The 21,563-nt window shown below is 37.4% G+C and overlaps 1 protein-coding gene across 1 annotated transcript in view; it reads left to right on the top strand.

Annotated features, from left to right (window-relative positions):
- Fbxl5 (F-box and leucine rich repeat protein 5) overlaps positions 1 to 21,563 on the top strand; it is a 38,346-nt gene that overhangs the window by 12,728 nt on the left and 4,055 nt on the right. Inside the window, exons 4-10 of the mRNA XM_021210521.2 lie at positions 1,646 to 1,832; positions 4,463 to 4,645; positions 7,041 to 7,166; positions 9,174 to 9,322; positions 10,215 to 10,297; positions 11,066 to 11,788; positions 19,067 to 19,215. Coding sequence (XP_021066180.1) covers positions 1,646 to 1,832; positions 4,463 to 4,645; positions 7,041 to 7,166; positions 9,174 to 9,322; positions 10,215 to 10,297; positions 11,066 to 11,788; positions 19,067 to 19,215 — 1,600 coding nt within the window. The remainder of the gene's footprint in view (positions 1 to 1,645; positions 1,833 to 4,462; positions 4,646 to 7,040; positions 7,167 to 9,173; positions 9,323 to 10,214; positions 10,298 to 11,065; positions 11,789 to 19,066; positions 19,216 to 21,563) is intronic.

The following is a 21,563-nucleotide window of genomic DNA, read 5'->3' as shown; positions in this document are numbered from 1 at the left end:
GGAGTGACGTTCCAGATGCTTGTGAGTCACCATATGGGCACTAAAGCCAAACCCAGGCCCTTCGCAGTAGCAGCAAGTAGCCTTAACTGCCTAGCCATCTTTTCAACTCTACTTTGAAAGACAAAGCCAAAACATTTATTGTGCATTTGGGAATTGTCTCCTTCCACTATGGGTTCTGAGAATTGAATTCAGGTCATCTTTCTTCGGAGCAAATATTTTTACCCACCAAGCCACCTTGTTGGCCTATGGATACTCTTTTTTAGTTGTAAATCCTTTATTGTAGTGATTTGCAATTATGTTTTCATCTTATAATGCCTTGATAATAAAATGAAGTGAGGCTACTTTCAAAGCTCTACTTGGGACAGGCAGCATTGCCTTGGTGTTCTTTGGTAGTTGATATTATTCTTTACATTGTAATATGTAGCCAGTGCTGAAACCAAGGTAAGAAACAGTCTTTTTTTTCTTTTTGAAAAAAAATTTTTTCTCTCATATAATATATCGTGGTTACGGTTTCCCCTCTCTCTACTCCTCCTGGCTTCTCCTTACCTTCCCTACCTGGATCTAATTCCTTTTCTGCTTCTCATTAGAAAACAGACAGGCTTCTGTGGAATAGTAAAATTATAATAAGATAAAACAGAAAAGCTAGTGCTCAGAATTGAACAAAACGAACAGAAGGAAAAGAACCCAGGAAAAGGCACAAGAGTCAGAGAACCTCCCAATCGCACACCCAGGAATCCCATGGAAACACCAAACTGGAAGCCATATCCATGCAACTGGAAGCAACAACAAAGCCTTGGTTCTTCACTTAAAGATTATATCCTATAAAGTGGAGGTTAGGGCTGTTTTGCAGAAGAAATCTCTGAAAAGTTTTATAGGATCCACTGAACTAAAATAATGTTCAGAACAAGCAGGTTAGATAGGTCATATCGACTGAGCTGGGATTGTTAGGGTTCTGGTATATTGGGTATCTTACTCATGTAAGGTAAAGGCCCTGTTCTGTTAGAATTCAGTTCCTCAGTACCTACCAAAACAACTCTTACAAAAGAAATACATTTAATCTGGGGCTTGCCTTCAACATTCACTTTCAGTGAGTATGGCAGGGAACATGGATGGCATCAGAGAACAGGAAGGCATGGTGCTGGAGAAGTAACTAAGAGCTGCATCCTGACCTGTAGGCAGGCATGTGGACAGGAAGGCACTCCCCCCCCCCCCCACGCTCCCCAACAACCTGGTACAGGCTTTTGACACCTCAAAGCTCACCCACTGTGACACACTTGACACACTTTCTCCAACAAGACCATACCTCCTAATCCTTCTCAAATAGTTCAACTCCCTGATGACTAAGCATTCAAATATATGAGCCTATGGGATCTTTCTCAAACCACCCCAGGCAGGTACTGGGCTAAATGTCTAATAATAACTAAATGATTGACTGTTTAACAAGCTTGGTACAGGAAAACTTTCCTGTTCTTTACAAATTTATAGAGGCCTGCAAAATCAGAGAAATTACAAGTTTTTTTGGTAATTTAGTGGTAATACAATTTTTACCTCTTTGAAATGTATGTTTATAGAACTTGGTTTGAGCCATTAGTAAAGGGTTTTGGGTAAAATAAATATCTTTCCCCATGAATACTTTTTAATGTAGGTTTTTCAGCCCATGTTAATGGAGTATTTTACCTATGAGGAGCTTAAAGATATCAAAAAGAAAGTGATTGCACAGCACTGCTCACAGAAGGACACAGCAGAGCTCCTCAGAGGGCTCAGTCTGTGGAACCAAGCCGAGGAGCGACAGAAAGTTCTCAAGTACTCTGTGGATGAGAAGGCAGACACAGGTAAGACTCGCCTGCTCTTGATACAGCAGTGTATTAGTCAGAAAAATTTAGGTCAGGTCCTATGGTCAGTGTAAACCATTCTCACAAAGCTATAATTGAAGACAGTAGTTTTTATGTAGTAGAATTTAGTGTTTACAATATATTCTTCGATCTAGGGTTGGGTTACATGCAGTGTGGTGTTTCTTGAGTGAATTTGTAGGTATAAAATTAGTACTATTTTGACCAGTGAACATTCAGACTGCTATGTTCAGAGTAATGGTATAGTATCAGCTAGCTTTCTGAGCTCCTTTGATTATAGTGACAGGTTTGAAAGATTTTTCTTTATTGTATGTATATGGGTGTTTTGCTTGTGTGTGTGTATCTATGTACCATTTGCATTCAGTACTTGCATACCCCAGAAGAGGGTGTCAGAACCTCCGGAACTGGAGTTACAGTTGATTGTATGCTACCATGTGAATCCTGTGACTAGAAATTTGGTCTTCAAGGAGAACAACTAGTGTTTTTAACCTCTGGGCCATCTCTCCAGCCTCACAGTAGCATGTTTTATTTTTGTGTATTTTTTTCATTTTTCAAAATCAGTTAATGTATAAACATTGTCCTTGACTTAGGTTTAACATAGAAACTTTGGGCTTTATAATGACATGAAAGTAATTTGTATATTTCAGTTTTGAATTTTGACCCTTTTTTTGTTGGCCTAGCTTATGTGCTGAATAGGAAATAAAAAACTTTCTAAATGTCCAAATGCTAGGCAGCATTTGAGTGAGCCATGGTTCCCGTGTGCATTCCAGGGATCAGCCAGTTCATGTTGTCCACGGAGAACATTAGGTGATCTAAGAACTCAACAGCCGTCGTGGTTGCTAGGTTAGGTGCACTTTTGTTCCTGCACATAAGGAACTGGGGATGAATTTGTTGTGAGTTAAGAAAAAGAAATTTATAATTTTATTTTTATCGTCTGATGTTTATCATTTTCTCAGTTTATCTCCAGTACTGTTCAGGGTAGTGAGTGTGAGAGAGAAGCAAAGCAAAACTTCAGTCATTTTGAGAATGCACACAAGAAATGCAAATGAAGTAGGTGCTTGTTTCTTCAGTAGACTTGGATTATTTTTATTCACCTCAATTGTTTTGCTTTTTAAAACATTAAAAAAAAAACAGTTAGTTCTAGGCATGGTTGTACAGACCTTTAATTCCCAGCACTGTGGATGCACAGAGGCAGGCAGATCTCCAAGTTTGAGGCCATCTTAGTCTACATAGCAAATTCCTGGCCCGCCAGGGCTACATGGACAAAAGACAAACAAAAGAATACAAATGGTTGGCATCCTTCCTCTAGAGGCATTTCTCTTCTAGATTGGCAATGGCAATGTTAGTCCTGTAAAATACTGTACAGTTTTCTGAAATTGGTATTTTTCCAATATGAAAGTAGTCAGATTCATGTTTAAACAAAAGCAAGTTGAAGCTGTGATTAAACCCATAAAGTTCCTGAGCTTTCCTCTTGGAATCCGTCTTGTGCCCTGGAGAGCATGCCAAAGCCTGTTAAGTCTTGTTTCATTCTAATTATACGATGGAGTTTAAAAGCGTCACACATTTAATTTTCCCTCTCCTTCAAAGCAAATTATAGCTACTTTATGTGGAAATATTTGGCACTTTAAAAGTAGCAGTTTAAAGTAGTTTGATCATACGTTTCTATATTGAAGATTCTTTGTGAAGACAAACCATATATATAAGATAGTGAAATTTTTCTTCTCGTCCTCCTCATTGTCCCTCCATCCCTCCATCTCCCCCCTTCCTCCTCCTCCCCCTCTTTTTTTTTTTTTTTTTTTTTTTTTGCCTTTTTTGAGACACAGTTTGTGTAGTCCTGGCTGTCCTTGAACTCACAGAGATTTGCCTGCCTCTGCCTCCTGAGTGCTGGGATTAAAGGTGCCACCACTGTCCTGCAAATCTCAAATTCTTAAATAGTACTTAACTCAGTTTATCTTAACACCCCATGTTTGTTTTTCTTTCAGAAAAATGCTAGCATTATGAAAACATAGGAAGTTGAATCTTTCTACAATACTTAATAACAGAAGATTTCTTACTAGTTTACTAGGGAAATTTGTTTAGAGAGTAAGTAGGCACATAGCTTAAGTAGGTTAAGGCATTTGTAAATTAAAGACCTTTTATGAAATGTCAAAAATCAGAGGGAACACAAGGAAGGAGCTAACAGGAGCCTTAGTGCATGAAGAGAAAATGTGAGCATGTGGGTCATTTAAGAATGCTTTATAGAGCTCATAATCTGGCTGAGTGTACGCTTGCTGACTTAAAGCAGTGTGACCTGTTTGGTTCCTTTTTCAAATGATGCTGCTTATGCTACAAAGTGAGTATTGTTCTGTCAGTGATACCTGTGTAAGAGGAAGTCAGTTCTGTGTTCATTATTGTCGCTCCCACTGATGAAGTGTGATCTGGGCTGTGATAGTTTAACCTACAGGTTCTTAACAAGTTCAACATCCCCATGTTACCTCCAATAGGTGTTTCCTTTTCACATGTTGCAAGCAGGAAGGAATCGACTTCAGGCACTGGCTTTTACTTGTGATTGTAATTTCTTAACTGCATTTGCTCATGTGGCCGTACTATTAAAGATTTTCTTTTTATTTCAGAAGCGGAAGTGTCAGAATACTCCACAGGTATAACTCATCTTCCTCCTGAGGTAATGCTGTCCATTTTCAGTTACCTTAATCCTCAAGAATTGTGTCGGTGTAGTCAAGTCAGCACTAAGTGGTCTCAGCTGGCAAAAACAGGATCTTTGTGGAAACATCTTTACCCTGTTCATTGGGCAAGAGGTAGGTAAATGGGACTTTGAATTTGTTTAAAAAGTATTCCAGTCTGCCTTTTTAGGCAAATGGTAACAGCCATTACTATGTAATGCCAGGGAAGGGAAACTTTGAGGGTTTGACCAAAACATAGATTTTTATAGTTGATGTGGTTTTAGTATACATTTTAGAAGAGCTAGTCATGATGAAGTATTTGTGAGTAAATTATTAGTGGCTGCTGTTACCTTTAGAATAATAAGGAAAAATACGTCAGAGAGATCGTAAAAACTACTGGTAAAATTGATAATTGTTGAAGATAAAAAAATGGGTATACAGAAATTCATTGGACAGTTGTTGGAATTTTTCGTAGCAAAAATTTAAGATAAATGTAAGTTTTTTTTTTTTTTTTTTAAGAACTGTTAATAATGATATTATTTGAGTACTTTAAAGATAGAATAGTTCTGTAAAATATAAAGGTGAAATACATACAGTTTCCCTTTGGTCATGGCTTAAAGTAACTGACTCTGGTTTTGTCTTTGACATAGCTTTTTACAATGATAGTTAATGTATTGCTCTTTAAATCACATTAGTTACATTGTGCCAAGTTACTTTCGAATATGAAGGTTTCGAGAAACTTCCCATCAGTATGTAATACAATCATGGCATGTTTACAGCTATTGTGTACTACATTACTTTATCACTGAATTAAGACAGTATCTTTTAAAATCTTCAAAATTTTCCCTTATAGGGAATTTTGCAATGGAAATATGTATTTCTTAAGAAAAATTTGACTGATTTAAATTATGAGGCTTATTTAAAAATAAGGTTATTTGGTAAGATGTGTAGCTTTTTTTTTTTGAAAGACAGCTTCTTACTATCTTACTATGTACCCCTGGCTGGCCTGGAACTCACCCAGATCCACCTTCTTCCTCTGCCAGCTCTGTGCTTTGAATATTCTACTGCCTCACCTGACCTCTTCATTTCTGTCCTCGTGCATCAGACCCCTTAGTGCTGAAAATAGAGGCACCTGATGAGGCAGTTGTTAAATATTTAGTGTTTAGAAGTGGTCAGAGTTATTAGTTTTGTAGGGATTTATTTTTCATATTACTTGTAGGATGGTAAATTTGAGTAAAACATCAGATAAAGCACATGAAGAAGCAGGTTTTCTTGTTTAGCTGTTTTTAATTAAGAATTAAGACAAATTCAAATAATGGTTTGAATATTATCAAAGGTGATAATGCTTATTTCATGAAGCCACTGCATGATAGATATGCAACTTCACCTTTTTCTGTTTTTAACATACTTAGACCAAGCCTTTGGTTAAAAACTCCTTTTGTTTACGATATTTGTTTCTGCCCCGGTCAGGGATATTTGCAGTGTCTGGAGACATCCTTGCCTCTCTTGATTCTGATTAGTGTGCCATCATCTAGTGTAATGATTCTCAACTGATGGGGCTGGGACCCCTCTGGGGTTGCATATCAGATATCCTACACATAAGATATTTATGCTATGATTCATAACAGTAGTAACATTACAGTTCTGAGATAGCAACAATAATTTTATGGTTGGGGGGGTCACCACAGCATGAAGAACTATATTAAGTGGCTGTAGTATTAGGAAAGTTGAGAACCATTAACGTAGTGGGTAGAGGCCTATGTTGCTACTAAGTACCTTGTAATCCATCGGTCAGAACCCAGCCTTAGATGTCAGTGGTGTCTAGGTTGGGGAATCTTAAGGAAGATATAATTTTAAGAATGTAATAAATTGATTGTTATTTTCTATATCTTCATGAACATATAATACATGTACTGTGATTGTAGGAGCTTACATTTATGATCTTGCTTTACCTCAGCGTATCCCATCTTCTCTTCCTTACCTACTGTACATTGCTGACCAATCACTACAGAGAAGCTAGCTGTCCTCAGAATGGGGCTATTTTTGGACCCAAAGTTAAGTCACAGCAGGGAAAAAAGATTAGGTTATTTCTAGTAATTGTAAAAATTGTACCTATAAATACTGATAATTACTTTTTAAAAAATCAGATTATGCTTAGAAACCTCATTATACTAAGCTTTGTATAACCTTTATAAAGAGTAACACAGATGCATGGCAGGCATACAGCAGACTGTAAGCTTCTCAAGCTCTTTTTCTTTAGTTTTAAAGAAAAATTACTCTGTGAAATACTTACTGTTGGTTAGTAATTAGTACTATTATTTAAACTTATATTGCCATAGTTCTTTTTTTTTTATGTTTTAAATCTAATCCTTTGCCTACATATGTGTAGGGTTTTTTTTTTGTTTGTTTTTTGTTTTTTTATCACAGATATTTCTAAAAATAGCCATTGCCTGAAGTTCAAATGTGAATAGGCGATTATAATGATCTATCTAATTTAACTCTCTGTTCCTCTTGTCCATTCACGGTGTAGGTGACTGGTATAGTGGTCCTGCCACTGAACTTGATACTGAGCCTGACGAGGAATGGGTGAGAAATAGGAAAGATGAAAGTCGTGCTTTCCAGGAGTGGGATGAAGATGCCGATATAGATGAATCTGGTATTTCATGCTTAGGATAAAAATTATTACATGGTGTTTAAATAATAGGCATTCTGGTTAATAGTTATTAGGCCTTAAAATTCGTGTATTTTGTTTTCTAAAGACTTCAAAAGTCTATTTCTGAAGAATTTGAAGGAATAATAAGTAAATTTAGAATTTCTTGTTAGAAGTATTTTTAAAAGAGAATGTTTTTTTAAATATTAAAATATCAAAATCAGAAACTGAAGGCTATTTTTGTGAAAAAATAAACTATTTTCATTATAGTGTTTACAGTTTGCAATATGTGATTTAGGAGTATTTCGGTTAATCAGTTCATCAGCATTTATTGAATCATCTGTGGTTGAGAGATGGGAGGCAGAATGATGGTATGTTTGTAAAGTCATGTCCCTTACCTCAAGGTTGTTACAGAGTTAAGAGGTAATGTGTATGAGAGACTTTGGGTGGGTGTAGCTTAGGGTAGAACTTTGTATAACATGTATAAAGCCCTGGGTTTAGTCTCCAACATTACAAGAAAATAACTCATATGTGAAAATTAATTGTGTTGCACAGTTTTGGTCCACCCCCATTAAGTACTATATGAGGGATGGTCTGAGAGTGGATAAAAATTCATCCCTACTGTTAAATAATAGAAGTAAGCGAGAATTTAGAATATATAATGTCTTTGTTCGAGGTACAAAGTGAGAATTGCTGTAATAGAGATTCTCAGTGATGTTTGGGAGTGTAGAAAATGAAGTATCTTTCCATAAATAATATCACTTATTAAAGTTGCTAATAAAGATTACAATATCACTACATATCAACTTTTATGACTTACCTTAACATTCTTAGATACTACTTTAGATAATTTTTAAAAGATCATAAAATAGTGAAAAATTATAGATGAGTTTTCATAAGTTTCTGTTTATAAAGCTAAGGTGGAAGATGTGTATGTGTAGAGAAGAACTACAGTGAATATTCCTCCAGTAGTGAAAGTGGTTCAGATTTTGATGAATTGGAGAGGACCCATTTTGGTATAGTTTCAAGAGTTTAGAATTTTTTTAATAAGGCAGATCTTACTCTAGTTAGCTTCAAGTCGTATGCTTCTCTGTGGCAGGCAGTAGAATGTGTAACTGTAACAAAGCATACCTAGAAGGGGGGGGGAGCACAGGGAAAAGAATGAATTAAGAATAAAAGTATAGTGGAATAAGAAATGTTTGCTGAAGTGATTTTTAGTGATATACATATTGTCCAAGTAAAGGAAGAACTTGAGATATTTATGAAATACTTGAAGTCAGTAAAATATTTAGTAATTACTCTTTTCACATAACTTTCTTTTAACCACTATATTTAATTTTATTTTATACAAATCTTTAATATATTAAGCTACTTTATGGTTCCATACATTAAGGTTAGGAGTTTATGTAAGTATAGTAAAGATAGAATCCTGAAAAGTGATACAAATTTTAGGCTTACCTACAGTGTGTTTTCTTTTTATTAAATTAGAATTGTAGGAAAAGTTCTTTTCCTTAATTTTGGGGCTTGGATTCAGGTCTTCACTCATCCTGTAAAAACAGTCTGCTGGCAAGCTAAACCTGTAATTTTTTTGTTTGTTGTTAGAGGAGTATTGCTTGTTATAGACATCCAAGCTCTATAAAAATGACCAAGTACAGAAGGCCATGCTTATGTTTAAACTTCTTGTGACCTGAGCTGTCTTTTGCTTGACGATTCATACTGATTAGGTTAATGGAGTTGTTTCATATCTAGCTCGGTGTGTGCTTTTTAATTAGGTAGAATAACTTATGTTACTTAAAAAAAACCAAAAAAAAATTTAGATCATTTATTTCTTCTCTTGAATGAGTTTTACAGTTCTTTGACTATTCATAACTTTTTCTTGTTGCTGGAAAGTGAATTGTTTGCAAAAGTAAGGGTAGTATAGAGTATTTCATACTTAGTGTTTTGATGCATCCTTTTGGTGGCATACTTAAAATTGGTATATCTAGTTCTTAGATGTTTGAATTCATTTTACAGAAGAGTCTGCAGAGGAATCGGTTGCTATCAGCATTGCACAAATGGAAAAACGTTTACTCCATGGCTTAATTCATAATGTTCTGCCATATGTTGGTACCTCTGTAAAAACTTTAGTGTTAGCATACAGCTCTGCAGTCTCCAGCAAAATGGTATGTACAAATGAACACTAGTTTGAGTACTAAGAAAAATAGCAGTGAGACAACTTTGGTTTACTTATTAATGTTTGTTTAAGAGGGAAAGAATAGAGTGTTTTCCCATGGATTGGAGTACGCTGTTTGCTTTCATATAATTTCATTTCTTAGGGTATTCTATGTAGCATAGGAATCTTGCCCGTGTTATCGATAAGGGAACTAAAACTAGTCAGCTATGCGTTTACTTAGATTTATAGATGTTAAGTGGTGAATCTTACTTCTATATGGTTGATTATAACATGTAAGGCATAGCAAGATGCACAAGTGAGATAATTAGTTTTATAAAATTATGACTTCATACAATCTCCTTGAGTATTCCTTTAAAAGGGTGATTTTTCTGGGTCTAATTTCTAAGAAACTTTAAGAAGATTAATAAATTTATGGGCCCAGGGATTGGAGAGGTAAAAGGCTCATTTGGTAAAGTGCCTTTTGTGTAAGTATGAGAGCCTGGACCCCCAGAATGTAGATATGTATATAATGGCGTGTATTTTGTAACCACAGTGCTGGGGCCAGGAGAAATGGGTGCAGAGGCAGGCAGATACATGGTACTTAGTGTGCAGTAACACTAGCAGAACCTATGGTTTAGAGTTCAGCGAGAGATTGTGTTTCAGAAAAGTAGATGGAGGAAGGCAGACACACTGGGTTAACTTCTGGCCTCCACACACACCTCACCAAAGTGAAATTTGAGCGCAGAGTGTAACTATTTTAATGCGTTCTTGGAGTGATTTTTTTTTTCTTTCAGTATGCATGTAGACTTAGGAAAAACCACTGTGTTATATTTATCATCGTCTGTTGCTTATCTAACTGAAGTTCCCACAGGTCCTCACAGTGGATTTCCTTTCCTTCTTAGGTTAGGCAGATTTTAGAACTTTGTCCTAACCTGGAACATCTGGATCTTACCCAGACCGACATTTCCGATTCTGCGTTTGACAGGTTATTTATTTTAAATATCTAAATACAGTAAAATAAACCAAAGCCAGCAAAAACATTGTCTATTTTCTTGTTTACATGATTGCTGTTTACTTATCCTGCTCTGCATTGCCATGTGTGGTGGTAACTTGGTAGAACCTTCCCTTGTTCACATGTGGCAGCTGATCTAGAACATCAGAACTTGCCATTTGTATGTCTTATCTAGGCTTGCTAAGCTTGCTGTATAACTGTTGTCTAGATCAGTATTACTGTTCTCAAGGTTTTATTCCAGATTTTAAGTGCCTTTTGACAGAGCTCCCTTTTAATCTAATTCATTGTTTTTTGGTTCAGTACCAGTCTGTTCAAGCCAGACAAATGATTCTTCCTTGGAGGTTGCTAGGTTTCTTGTTATTTTAGCTCCCCTTTCTTCACAGTTCTGATATATCCTATTTCAAAGGGTGAGAAAGAGTCTTTACCTGTTTCTATAGTTTGTTTCCTCTGTATCTTCATTATACTGTAGCAACTCTTTCATGTGTGTGTTGCCTCCCCTCTAACTGTACTTTTAGTACAGGAAACTAAGTCTCTCCTATCCCTCCCTCCCTTCCTTTCTTTTTTCTTCTTAAATGACTTTTAATATTTTTTTTCTTATCCCTAGCACTTAAAATATTCCCTGATGATAGAAATTCCAGAAATGTTTAAGTAATGATTTTGTATTTAAAGTAATGCCCTTGCCCATCTTTATGTATAGTTTACTGCTTTTCAGGACTTAAACAGTCTTCTTCCCTCTTGTAGTTGGTCTTGGCTTGGTTGCTGCCAGAGTCTTCGGCATCTTGATCTGTCTGGATGTGAAAAAATCACAGACATGGCTCTAGAGAAGATTTCTAGAGCTCTTGGAGTTCTGACATCTCATCAGAATGGCTTTCTGAAAAGTGCAGGCAAGGTTGCTTCAACTCCATGGACAAATAAAGACATTACTATGCCATCCACCATGCAGTATGCCTGTTTGCACAATTTAACTGACAAAGGCGTTGGTGAAGAAATAGACAACGAGCACTCTTGGACCGAACCTGTGTCTTCTGAAAGTTTCACTTCTCCTTATGTGTGGATGCTTGATGCTGAAGATTTGGCTGATATTGAAGATGCTGTAGAATGGAGACACAGAAATGTTGAGAATCTCTGTGTGATGGAAACAGCCTCCAACTTTGGTTGTTCCTCCTCTGGTTGTTACAGTAAGGACATTGTGGGATTAAGGACTAGTGTCTGTTGGCAGCAGCATTGTGCTTCTCCGGCCTTTGCATATTGTGGCCATTCATTCTGTTGTACAGGGACAGCTTTAAGAACTATGTCTACACTCCCAGCGACTTCTGCAATGTGTAGAAAAGCATTAAGGACTACATTGCCCAGGGGGAAAGACTTAATTTATTTTGGGAGTGAAAAGTCTGACCAAGAGACTGGACGAGTACTTTTGTTCCTCAGTCTGTCTGGATGTTACCAGATCACAGACCATGGTCTCAGGTGGGTGATCAGCTCTAGTTATTAGGAAATGGACGTATTCGCAGATGAAATAGTACATTCGTGATCTAAGTTTTTCACTTGGCTTTTTTAAGCAAGAAAATTAACCAAGGTTTGTTACGTGTATTGAAGCAATAGTGCTTCTGACACCAACATGAAGTTTCATTTTAGTCAGTTCAAATACATCATGGAATATAGAGGAATGTACATTTAGAAGTTTAGAATGTACATTTAGAAGCTTAGTAATTGGCCACATTACATTTTTATAATACAGTTTGGTAGACAAATGTATAGGTTATAATCTCAAGGATATGTTACAGAAGTAAATTTTATATTGAGGACTTTGTCAACCACGTCTGTTGTAGTTTGGTGTGATTTTTATACCATGGCGTGCCTATAAAACAAACTGCTGTTGATATGTGTCCACTCGCTGCTGCTGCTGCTGTTGAGATGCTGTTAGTAAGTAACCTTGGCTGGCCTGGTGCTTGCCTTGTGGACCAGTCTAGTTTCGAACTTGAGGAGATCCACCTAGCTCTCCTTCCTAAGTGCTACGATTAAAGGCGGCACTTACTGCTTTCTTGAGGCAAGGTCTCACTCTCTGCCAGGGTACCTTCATACTTGCTGCAATCCTATTTCCCAGCACCCTTATGGGAGCCGGAAACGTTCTGTACCTCCAGTTCTAGCTGACCCAGTGCTCTCTTCCGTCCTCTGCAGGACCAGGTAGCAACTTGGTGCACACATACATACAGGCACACTACCTCCAGTTTCAGCATTGCTGGAGATCAAACTAGACATTTGTGCATGCCAGCAACTCTAGCAACACAACTGTGTTAACATCCTAACCCTATGGGCCCAATCTTCAGCATAGTATATTAATTGCTCCAACCCTTTTAAGTGGAGAGAAAAGTGGGAGTAAAGTGTTCAGTATCTCTTCAGAGATATTCTGGCTGAGAGGCAGATCTCAGCAGCTGGATCTTCCTTATGTTGGGTGGACCCACTTAGAGCTATTAGGTTATGGATATTCTGTTTGTTTTTACATTTATTTTTAATTATGTATGTAGGTGTATGCTTTTGCATTTGCACATACATGGAGGTGCCTGCAGAGGCCAGAGGCAGTGGATCCTCTGTAACTGGAGTTATGGTTGGTGGTGAGCTGCTTGATGAAGGTGCTGGACTTAGTACTCTTAGTCTCCGAGTCATCTCTCCAGCTCCAGTTATACAGTGTTAGAGGCAGTAAATGCAGAAACAAACATACCTATAGTTTAAAATAAGTTGGAATACTCAAATACTTTAGGATTTCATGGCTTTTAATGCTACTGTAAATAGAATTACATTCTTAATTTCCTTTTTCAATTGTTCATTGCTAGTGTATAGAAAATAATTTAGTTTTGAGACAGGCATTCATCATAGAGGCTTCTCTCAAACTCTATTCCAGCTTCCCAAGTTCTGAGGTTGTAGATGTATAAATGCCCTCACGTGGACAGATGTTTAGTAACGGAATTGGTTTTTGTGTTTTGGTTTGTTACACATCTGTTTTGATAACTTTTTAGCAGTATCTGTGTTTTGTATGTGTTTTTGTTTTGGTTTGGTTTGGGGTTTTTTGTTGTTTTGTTTTGTTTTGTTTTTTTGACCCTTTTCCCCCATGAACTAACCCAGGATCATTAAATTGTAACTTTCCTGTTTGGGTACCTTTGCTTTGTTTTGTTCTGACTAAACTTGTAGTGTTTTAACATAAATAGAAATGACAGTGCAATATTAGTGACCATAGCTTTGTAATAAGTTTAGAAATTTGTCTTCCAGCTTCTGTTATTTGAGATTGGCTCTCTGGAGTCACTTGATCTTAAATGTGACTCTTAAAGGTAGCTGCATCACTGAAAAGCCCTTGATGAGTCATAAAAGCTATACCCAGCTCTCCCTTTAATTAGCTGTAAAGAAGAGGGTTTTTTTTTTGTTTTTTTTTTTTTTTTTTGGTTTTTTGAGACAGGGTCTCTCTGTATAGCCCTGGCTGTCCTGGAACTCACTTTGTAGACCAGGCTGGCCTCGAACTCAGAAATCCTCCTGCCTCTGCCAAGAAGAGTTTTCTTATCCTCCACAGTTATTTACTGCTTGTGCGATATTGGAAGTCTGCCTTACGAGTCTTGAGCTGAGTCTTCCTGCATTAGTTTTATGAGTTTACTAAGTCTTCTGAGCTTCTCCCCCTAGGAGAGAATGTCTGAATTGAGGAGGAATTGTATACAGTATCCCTTCTTCTGACTTTTTCCTTCATCCTATACCCACACCCCTGATGTTATCTGAGTTTTGGAGGGGCTGATACACAAATCTGATCTTTTTCTTCTATTTGTGTCTGAGCATTCATTATAGCACCTTCTACAGTAGCAGCTGACACTTAATCCCAGTAGCTTGACAAATTCTGAGTCTCTGAAAAAACTGCTTAAAGTTTTCGTCCATGATCAAGATTGATAGCCACAGTAATCTGTGGGCATAAACACACATATTTAGTAGAATCCAATGTGTAGGCATATCACATTTATTTTAAACAAAGCAGCAGTAGTGGCCTTCCTGGCTGCCAGAACATAGAGAGGTTGCTCACTTCTGGTACTGTGACTTTTAAGAGTACTTTTTCCTCTGTGTGTAAGGTGCTTTCCTTCAAATTGTTTCTGTCTTTTTGTGGGGGTTCACAGGTGGGGTGTGAGTAAGGGATTTATTTAGACCCAGAATCCCAGGTAGTCCAGGCTGCCCTCGGATTTCCTTACTTATTCAAAGCTGCCCTCCTTGAGCTCCTGATGCTGCTGTCTTGTCTTTCTCAAGTGCTGGTTTATAGACCCGAATGCTGCTGTGGGATGCTGGGTATCTCGCTACCTCCCATGAGTTTGGCAGGGCAAGCTTATGTTGCTTGCTCAGGATAGCAGAAGGGGGAGTAAAGCTGTGCTCTTGCTTCCCAACCTGCTTCTGGAGTGGGCTCATGGGCTCTGCCAGCCTCCAGGAGCCTCTCTCTGTGGGCCACACTTGGCTGCTCAAAGGCACTAGGTTGTCCTTCAGTATACTTTTATAGGGCAGAAATGATAAAGTTTATTATAGGGATGGAAACGGCCCCTAGAACTGAATGATCTTTTTCATTCACACCTCTCTGTCACACACTAGTCATGCACCAAAACCTTCCAGAGACCCACCACCAGGACAGCATTTGACTTTGTCGTTTTTTGTTTTTTTGTCTAATCTGACATATCTTTTAGAAGCAGCTGTGTAGATGCTATATTTCAGAGTTTAGTCCTCTGAGAGCAGCTCTAGAATCAAGTTCTGAGTTTACAATCTCAGAAACCTGTGACACTTGAGTCTTAGAAGAGGAAACTCTGAGGCACACTTGGTTTCAGATAAGCCAAAACCCTGGTGTCCGGGGTTGGAGAGATGGCTCAGTGATTGAAAGCTCTTACTGCTTTTGAGTTCAATGCCCATCACCAACATGATGGCTTACATGAAGTCCATAAGTTCAGTTCCAGGGGATCTAATGCCCTCTTCTGGCCTCCACTGGTACCAGGCATGCACATGATATATTGACATACACTCAGGCCAAACACTCATAGGTATGTAATAAAATAAAACCAAAACTAATGTCAGTGACTCTGAAGCACCCATCAGCACCATGGACCCAGGCTCCTAGGTCTTAATTGGCACAGAAGACAGTGTGCCATCTCAAACTGGGAATAGTATGACTGCTTAGGATGACCAAGGTACTCTCTAGGGGCAGGGTACTATTTTGGCTCAGGGGACATAATCATGACTAAGGCACCGACTCCCTGGGACTTTGGAATCATGGGCCACCAGGGATGACTCTGAAGACAAAGCCTTAGAGGTGGAAGGATGCCATGACCCCTTCCCTCTGGAGCAGGGCAGCAGATGTTCATGGTTTCAAAACTATGTAATGCAGTTGTTGTGTGGGTTGGCTCCCTCTGGCATGTCGCAGCTGTGTGGTCGCTAGGTAGCTGTCAGTTGTGTTTAATACCTGTGAGGAACTGTTAAGTGTTGAACGTGGTTGCGGGGTGCTACAGGTTCTTACTTTCCCCTTCACCTTGAATAAGAAGTGCATCCTGTTTGCTGGTTGTGGAGTGGGCTTTGGAGATGAGATGCTTTCTTTCAGGTTCTAGTGTACTGGTCCTTTTTGTGTTGGTTTCATTAAAATACAGTTTTTATTGGTTGTCTTGGCTGCCTTTTGGGGAGGGGCCATTTGTTAGGGGCATTTAGTTGTCTATCTTGCTGACATCTCTAAAAGTTCTTAAAGTCATTGTTTACTAATTCTACCATCTTTATAATTTATTACTGTGTGTTTCTGTTGACTAACAATTTTTTCTCTCAGATCCTTTTAATATTTAATAATTTTAGGTTGAGTACTAGACAGTTTGAATTATATATTGTTGAATTTGGGACTTTGTTTTATTCTTTAATAATCTTCCTTTTTGCCAGGAGGTGGTGATACATGCCTTAACTCCCAGCACTTGGGAGGCAGAGGCTGGCAGATCTTTCTAAGTTCAAGGCTAGCCTGATGTATAGAACAAGTTCTAGGACAGCTAAGGTTACATAGAGAAATCCTGTCTTGAAAAACAAAAACAAAACAAACAAAAAATTAGCCTCTTTCAGTCACTGTTGTTTACGTCAGTTCTATAACTTGTACCTGTTTCAGTAGCTTTTTCTTCTTTTTGTATACTTTATATTGTTTGAATGTTTCTTTCCCTCATTAAGGGCAGAATTTGTTTATTACATGCTTTTTGTTATTTCAGCTCAAGTCTGGCATCTTTGGGCATTTGTGACAAGATAGATGAGAGAGATCTTTTTTGTTTGTTTGTTTGTTTTTCGAGACAGGTTTCTCTGTGTAGCCCTAGCTGTCCTGGAATTCACATTGTAAGACCAGGCTGGCCTCGAACTCAGAAATTCACCTGCCTCTGCCTCCCAAGTGCTGGGATTAAAGGCGTGTGCCACCATGCCTGGCAGACTATATTTTCTATACCTCAGTCTTTCATTGGGTCATACTGCCTTGGCTAAAGACAGTATTTTAACTTTTGATATCCCTTTACTTTTTCTTACTCTCATCATTGCCCTCAAAAGGCATGTGTGTGTGTGTGCATGTACACACACACACACACATACACACACACTCAGGCATACTTGCACATACATACATACACACATGCGTGTTTGCTGTAAATAGCTATTTTCTCCTTTTCTATGGTACTGTACTTCTTTTGTCTTTTTGTATTTTCTCTTTGTAACATAGTACTACTGGCTAAATTCTCTTCATCATTTCTTTCATATATATGCCATTATGTTAGAATAAGAAACATTTTCTGATTTTTCAAGACCCTTCTGTGCCTTCTTAGAAGAGTATTTGTCATACAGTGTTGTAGTTGCTTGTATTTATAGTTTGTTTTTCCACTAAGAGCCAATAAATCCAGTGGCTGAACAAATGACTGGTATAGGTACATTGTAACATTTTACATTTCATTCAGACACCATTTCAGCTTTCAGATTCTCCTTTGAAAGGTACTTTTTCTTTTTTTTATTGTGAACTGCTCAAGGTCCCAGACTTTATGAATTATTGAAATTTTAAGTATTTTCTTCCTTTTAAAATTGTTCCTTGGACCAGTTAATTCTAGCACGTAGGAGGCTTGGGCAAAAGAATTTTGAGTTCCAGACCATCCTTGGGTATATGAGTTCAAGGTCAACTTGAACTGTAGACCCTGTCTAAAAAAATTTCCTCTTTCATGTCAAACCACATAGATTCTGAACTACTACCATTAACCTGAGGTCTGTAGAGATGGAAAAATGGTGGGGAAAAAAATCTTTTAAAATTAGACTATAAGATAAAATAGATTTAAAACATGCCCTTTCTAATCTTTACCATTCAACATTCTCTTTGAGTATCAATAATTCCTGTAGTCCTGGCCAGGTGTGTCATATGCCCGTAATCTCAGCTCTTAGGAAGGAGTAAATGGAGAATTGCTCTTTATTGCCAACCTGTTTTGTACAGTGACTTCGAGGCTTGTCAGTACTGTCTGGCAAGAATGTTTCAAAAACAAATACAAAAAACCCAACAGAATTCATAGTTCATTCTTATCTCCATATTAGTTTACTTCTTACATTGGTTTCCAATCTACTATAACTGCATTAATTTAAAAACTAAATTTGTTATACTAGTTTCTTATCTCTTCTGTATCAAGTTATCTCATTTTTATTTTAATTTTCCTTTAATTATCATTGTATAGAAACTTGACAGTTTCAGTTTTATTCTTGATATACCCAGGAGAGGAATTCCTAGGTTGTTGGGGGTACAGAATCCTAGTACTCACAGAATTCATCATGTAAGAGTATTTCCTCAGTGGAGGAGATAATAATCAGATACCTCCTCCCATCCAGAAAGCTGATTGTGGATTTTGTTAATGACTCGGTGATCTTGCTGTTTGTGGAGGCAGACTTCCCTCCACCTTTTGCTCTAGAGGCAGACCTCACTCGACTTCCCCAGAATAATTACCCCAGACTTTCCTCCCTAGACTGTTACCTGTCCTTAGGGGAGATGGCACATGTACTTGCTATTGGCCAGAAACCACTTTAGATTCTAGGCCTTTTAGCTATAGAAGGAAACTTCTGGGTCACGGGAGCGTTGTAACAGAGTTTCTGTGTAGTCAGACCTTAAGAGTTATTGTGTGCCTGGATTTGGACTGATGTTACCTGGAAACCTTTTCCCAAATTGAACTGTGCTTTAAATATGCCAACAATGAGATGCCTGGCATTAGACTCCCTGAAGTCTGATCCAGGTTGATGAAGTTGATCTGTAGTGGGCTTCCATTCTTAATCTCTGTGTGGTTCAGTTCACTTCCCTGTCAGGAACTACAGGGATCACCCCACACTAGGTTATGGGGGAAAACTGATAAGTAGGTTTCAGACTTCAGTAAATTTTTTTTGATTATTTTTATTTTCTTAGATAGCTTGATGGGAGAATGAACAGTACAACTGTAGGTCTCAGTGTTTCTTTGTGTGAGAATTAAGTTACTATAATGTTTTTATATATATACAGAAAAGTGTTGTATGCTTTATTGGAGTCTTAAGGAAAAGTTAGAATATTTTTTGAAGTCAGATATATTTCTGTCTAAGGATGAATCAATTATCGGTGTTTTATAAAAATTCTTAACTTATTGCCAATTTGAGAGGTATGTAAGATACCAGTGGACCTTTAGCAATATTAACCATCCCAAAGGTCCCAGTTTGCTGACTGTCACAGTATGTCTCTTGCAGGGCTCTGACGCTGGGAGGAGGGCTGCCTTACTTGGAGCACCTGAATCTCTCTGGCTGTCTGACTGTAACTGGTGCAGGCCTGCAGGATTTGGTCTCAGCGTGTCCTTCCCTAAATGACGAATACTTTTACTACTGTGACAACATTAACGGTAATGCCTTTTTACAGTGAGATACTTTGAAGAATTTATTTTAAGATTTTTGAAGTTCTAACAATTTTTTATAGTTTTTATTTGCTTTCTAGATTCCTAATTGTACAAATTGTCTCTCTTTAAGGTTTAATCCTTTAAATTTAATAAAATTAAAATGATTTGGTTCTTTAATAAAAGCAAAATACCACACATTTTTACTTTGTGGAGGTAAGTTTCTTATCCATTGTACCAGATTTTTAGGCATATAAGAGTTTAAATCACTTAAAATGACAAGCTGTTATAGAAATACTGAGATTATTCTAAGATTTTGGGAATTGTAGTATTCTAGCGTTTACCCATTAACAACTTGATTTTCTAGATTCAGTGATTTCTTAGGAATGACAGGCTCTTTTTTTTTTTTCTCTCAGTACTGCTTTATTTAGTGTGGTAGGTAACAAAGGAAGACTTTGGTGATGTGAACTCGACCTCAAGACTGAGGAGTGGAGACTAGTGTTGAGAAGAGATTAAAGAAGATGCTACAGGCATGACACATTTCTATACTGTTTCAGCAGTTGATGCCTGAACCAACTTAAAGGTCACGAAGTAGGGCTTGGGGGTCTAGCTGGTTGGAAGAGTGCTTGCCCAGCGTGCATGAAGCTCTAGGTTCAAGCCCCAGCACCATAGAAAATGAGAGAGGTAGCTTGGTGCTTGTCATTCGTTTCAGCACTCTGGAGTTAGTGTCAGGAATCCAAGGGCAGCCTTTATTTCAAGTTCTGTTTGAGACCCCATCTTAACCCCTACAGACACACAGACACAGACAGATACACATGCACACACACAGCACTAGTTAAACATCCCCCCCCCCTTTTTTTCTTTTTTAAAAAGTCTATTCTGCTCTTCATTGAGCCTGTTGGAACATGCATTTTCATGTTGCTCTTTGGGACATTTGATTTCATTTAGTAGAAATTGAATTTTTCAGAAGCATAATAAAGCTGCTTCTCATTACTAATAAACAGAAAAAACCATCCTGTATTATAACTGGAAACATATAAATAGCTCCATTCTCTTATTCACCTATCTTTTATTTATACTGTACACTTTTGGTTTTGAGAGTCCAGTTTATTCTCAACTGAGAGGGAATACCGGAGTTTATCCCTGGGAGAACAATTGACAGGATTCAGGGAAACTAGAGAGAAGAATATTTTAGAATGCAGAGAAGTTAGCAAGTTTTCTATTGCTTGGAAATTAGATTTCTCTTAAAATAAATGAGAAGACAGGAGATCTCAGCTCTTACTTCTGTAAGAGTTGACACGTTCCTAACAAAGGCAGCTTGGTAGAGCCTATATTTATTTGCTTTCTCTTGATGGCATTGTAACCAAGCAGTGGAAAAATGAGTTTTTTTTTTTTTTTAAATCCAGCTGAACATAAAAACAAAATATGTTCATGAATTATATATTGCTATTACAAAGGACCAGAGTTTGGTTCCCATTAGATACATGTGGCAGGTCAGAGCTGCCTGTAATTCTGGCTCCAGGGGATCTAATACCCTGTTCTGGCCTCTGTGGCCATTGCACTCGTGTGTATACCTATACCCACACACACGTCTGTGCAGTTTGAAAGAAAGTAACTACAGCTTTAAAAACAAAGCTTCCTAAGGCTTATAGGCGTCATTTTAAGACTAATTAATATGTGATTTTAATGAAGATATTTTATTTGTATGTTACATTTAAGTTGCCTATATAATTTTAGTATAGGTTGTGTTAGGAAACAAATTTCATAATGTACTTTGTTTTGCTTAATGGATATAGGTATTTTGGTGGGAAGTATTAAGTTATAGTTCAGTTTTATTATTTGCCTACTTTGTACTTAAGTGTTTTAAACTTATTGGAAAATAATTAGATGAAAAAGTTAAAGTGCTTAAAATCTTTTGTACTTTCTCAATATAATTTTGTCTTAATCTGTTTTGGATATATAATATTAGCATTCCAAAGGAGTTATTTACTCCTGTTGAATGTAAATTTTTTTATTTCTAATTTTCAGTAGAAACTTGAGAGATCTGACTTTTTTTTTTTTTAATAAAGGTTTGAAAGCTATTTACAGTACTTCACAAAATACAATTCTAATGTCCTTAACCTGATAGAGTATGATTTGGAAGAAATAGAATGCTTTGAAGTTTACATATAATGGATTTTCTAGGCGTCTAGGTAGCTGCTTTTAAAGCAGTACTTTAGAGTTGGTGTTTTTTGTAAAAGAATATACAGTTTAGACAGTACTGGAATTGTACCCACTGGTGACACCATTGACATAGTTTCTTCAAAAATACTCAGCTTGCACAGAAATGCTTGGTGAGGGTTTAGAAGCCCTCATTT

The sequence above is a fragment of the Mus pahari genome, chromosome 13, assembly GCF_900095145.1.
Source record: "Mus pahari chromosome 13, PAHARI_EIJ_v1.1, whole genome shotgun sequence".
NCBI lineage: Eukaryota > Metazoa > Chordata > Mammalia > Rodentia > Muridae > Mus > Mus pahari.
The sequence above is the reverse complement of the archived record's forward strand: the minus strand, read 5'-3'. Positions and strand labels throughout refer to the sequence as shown.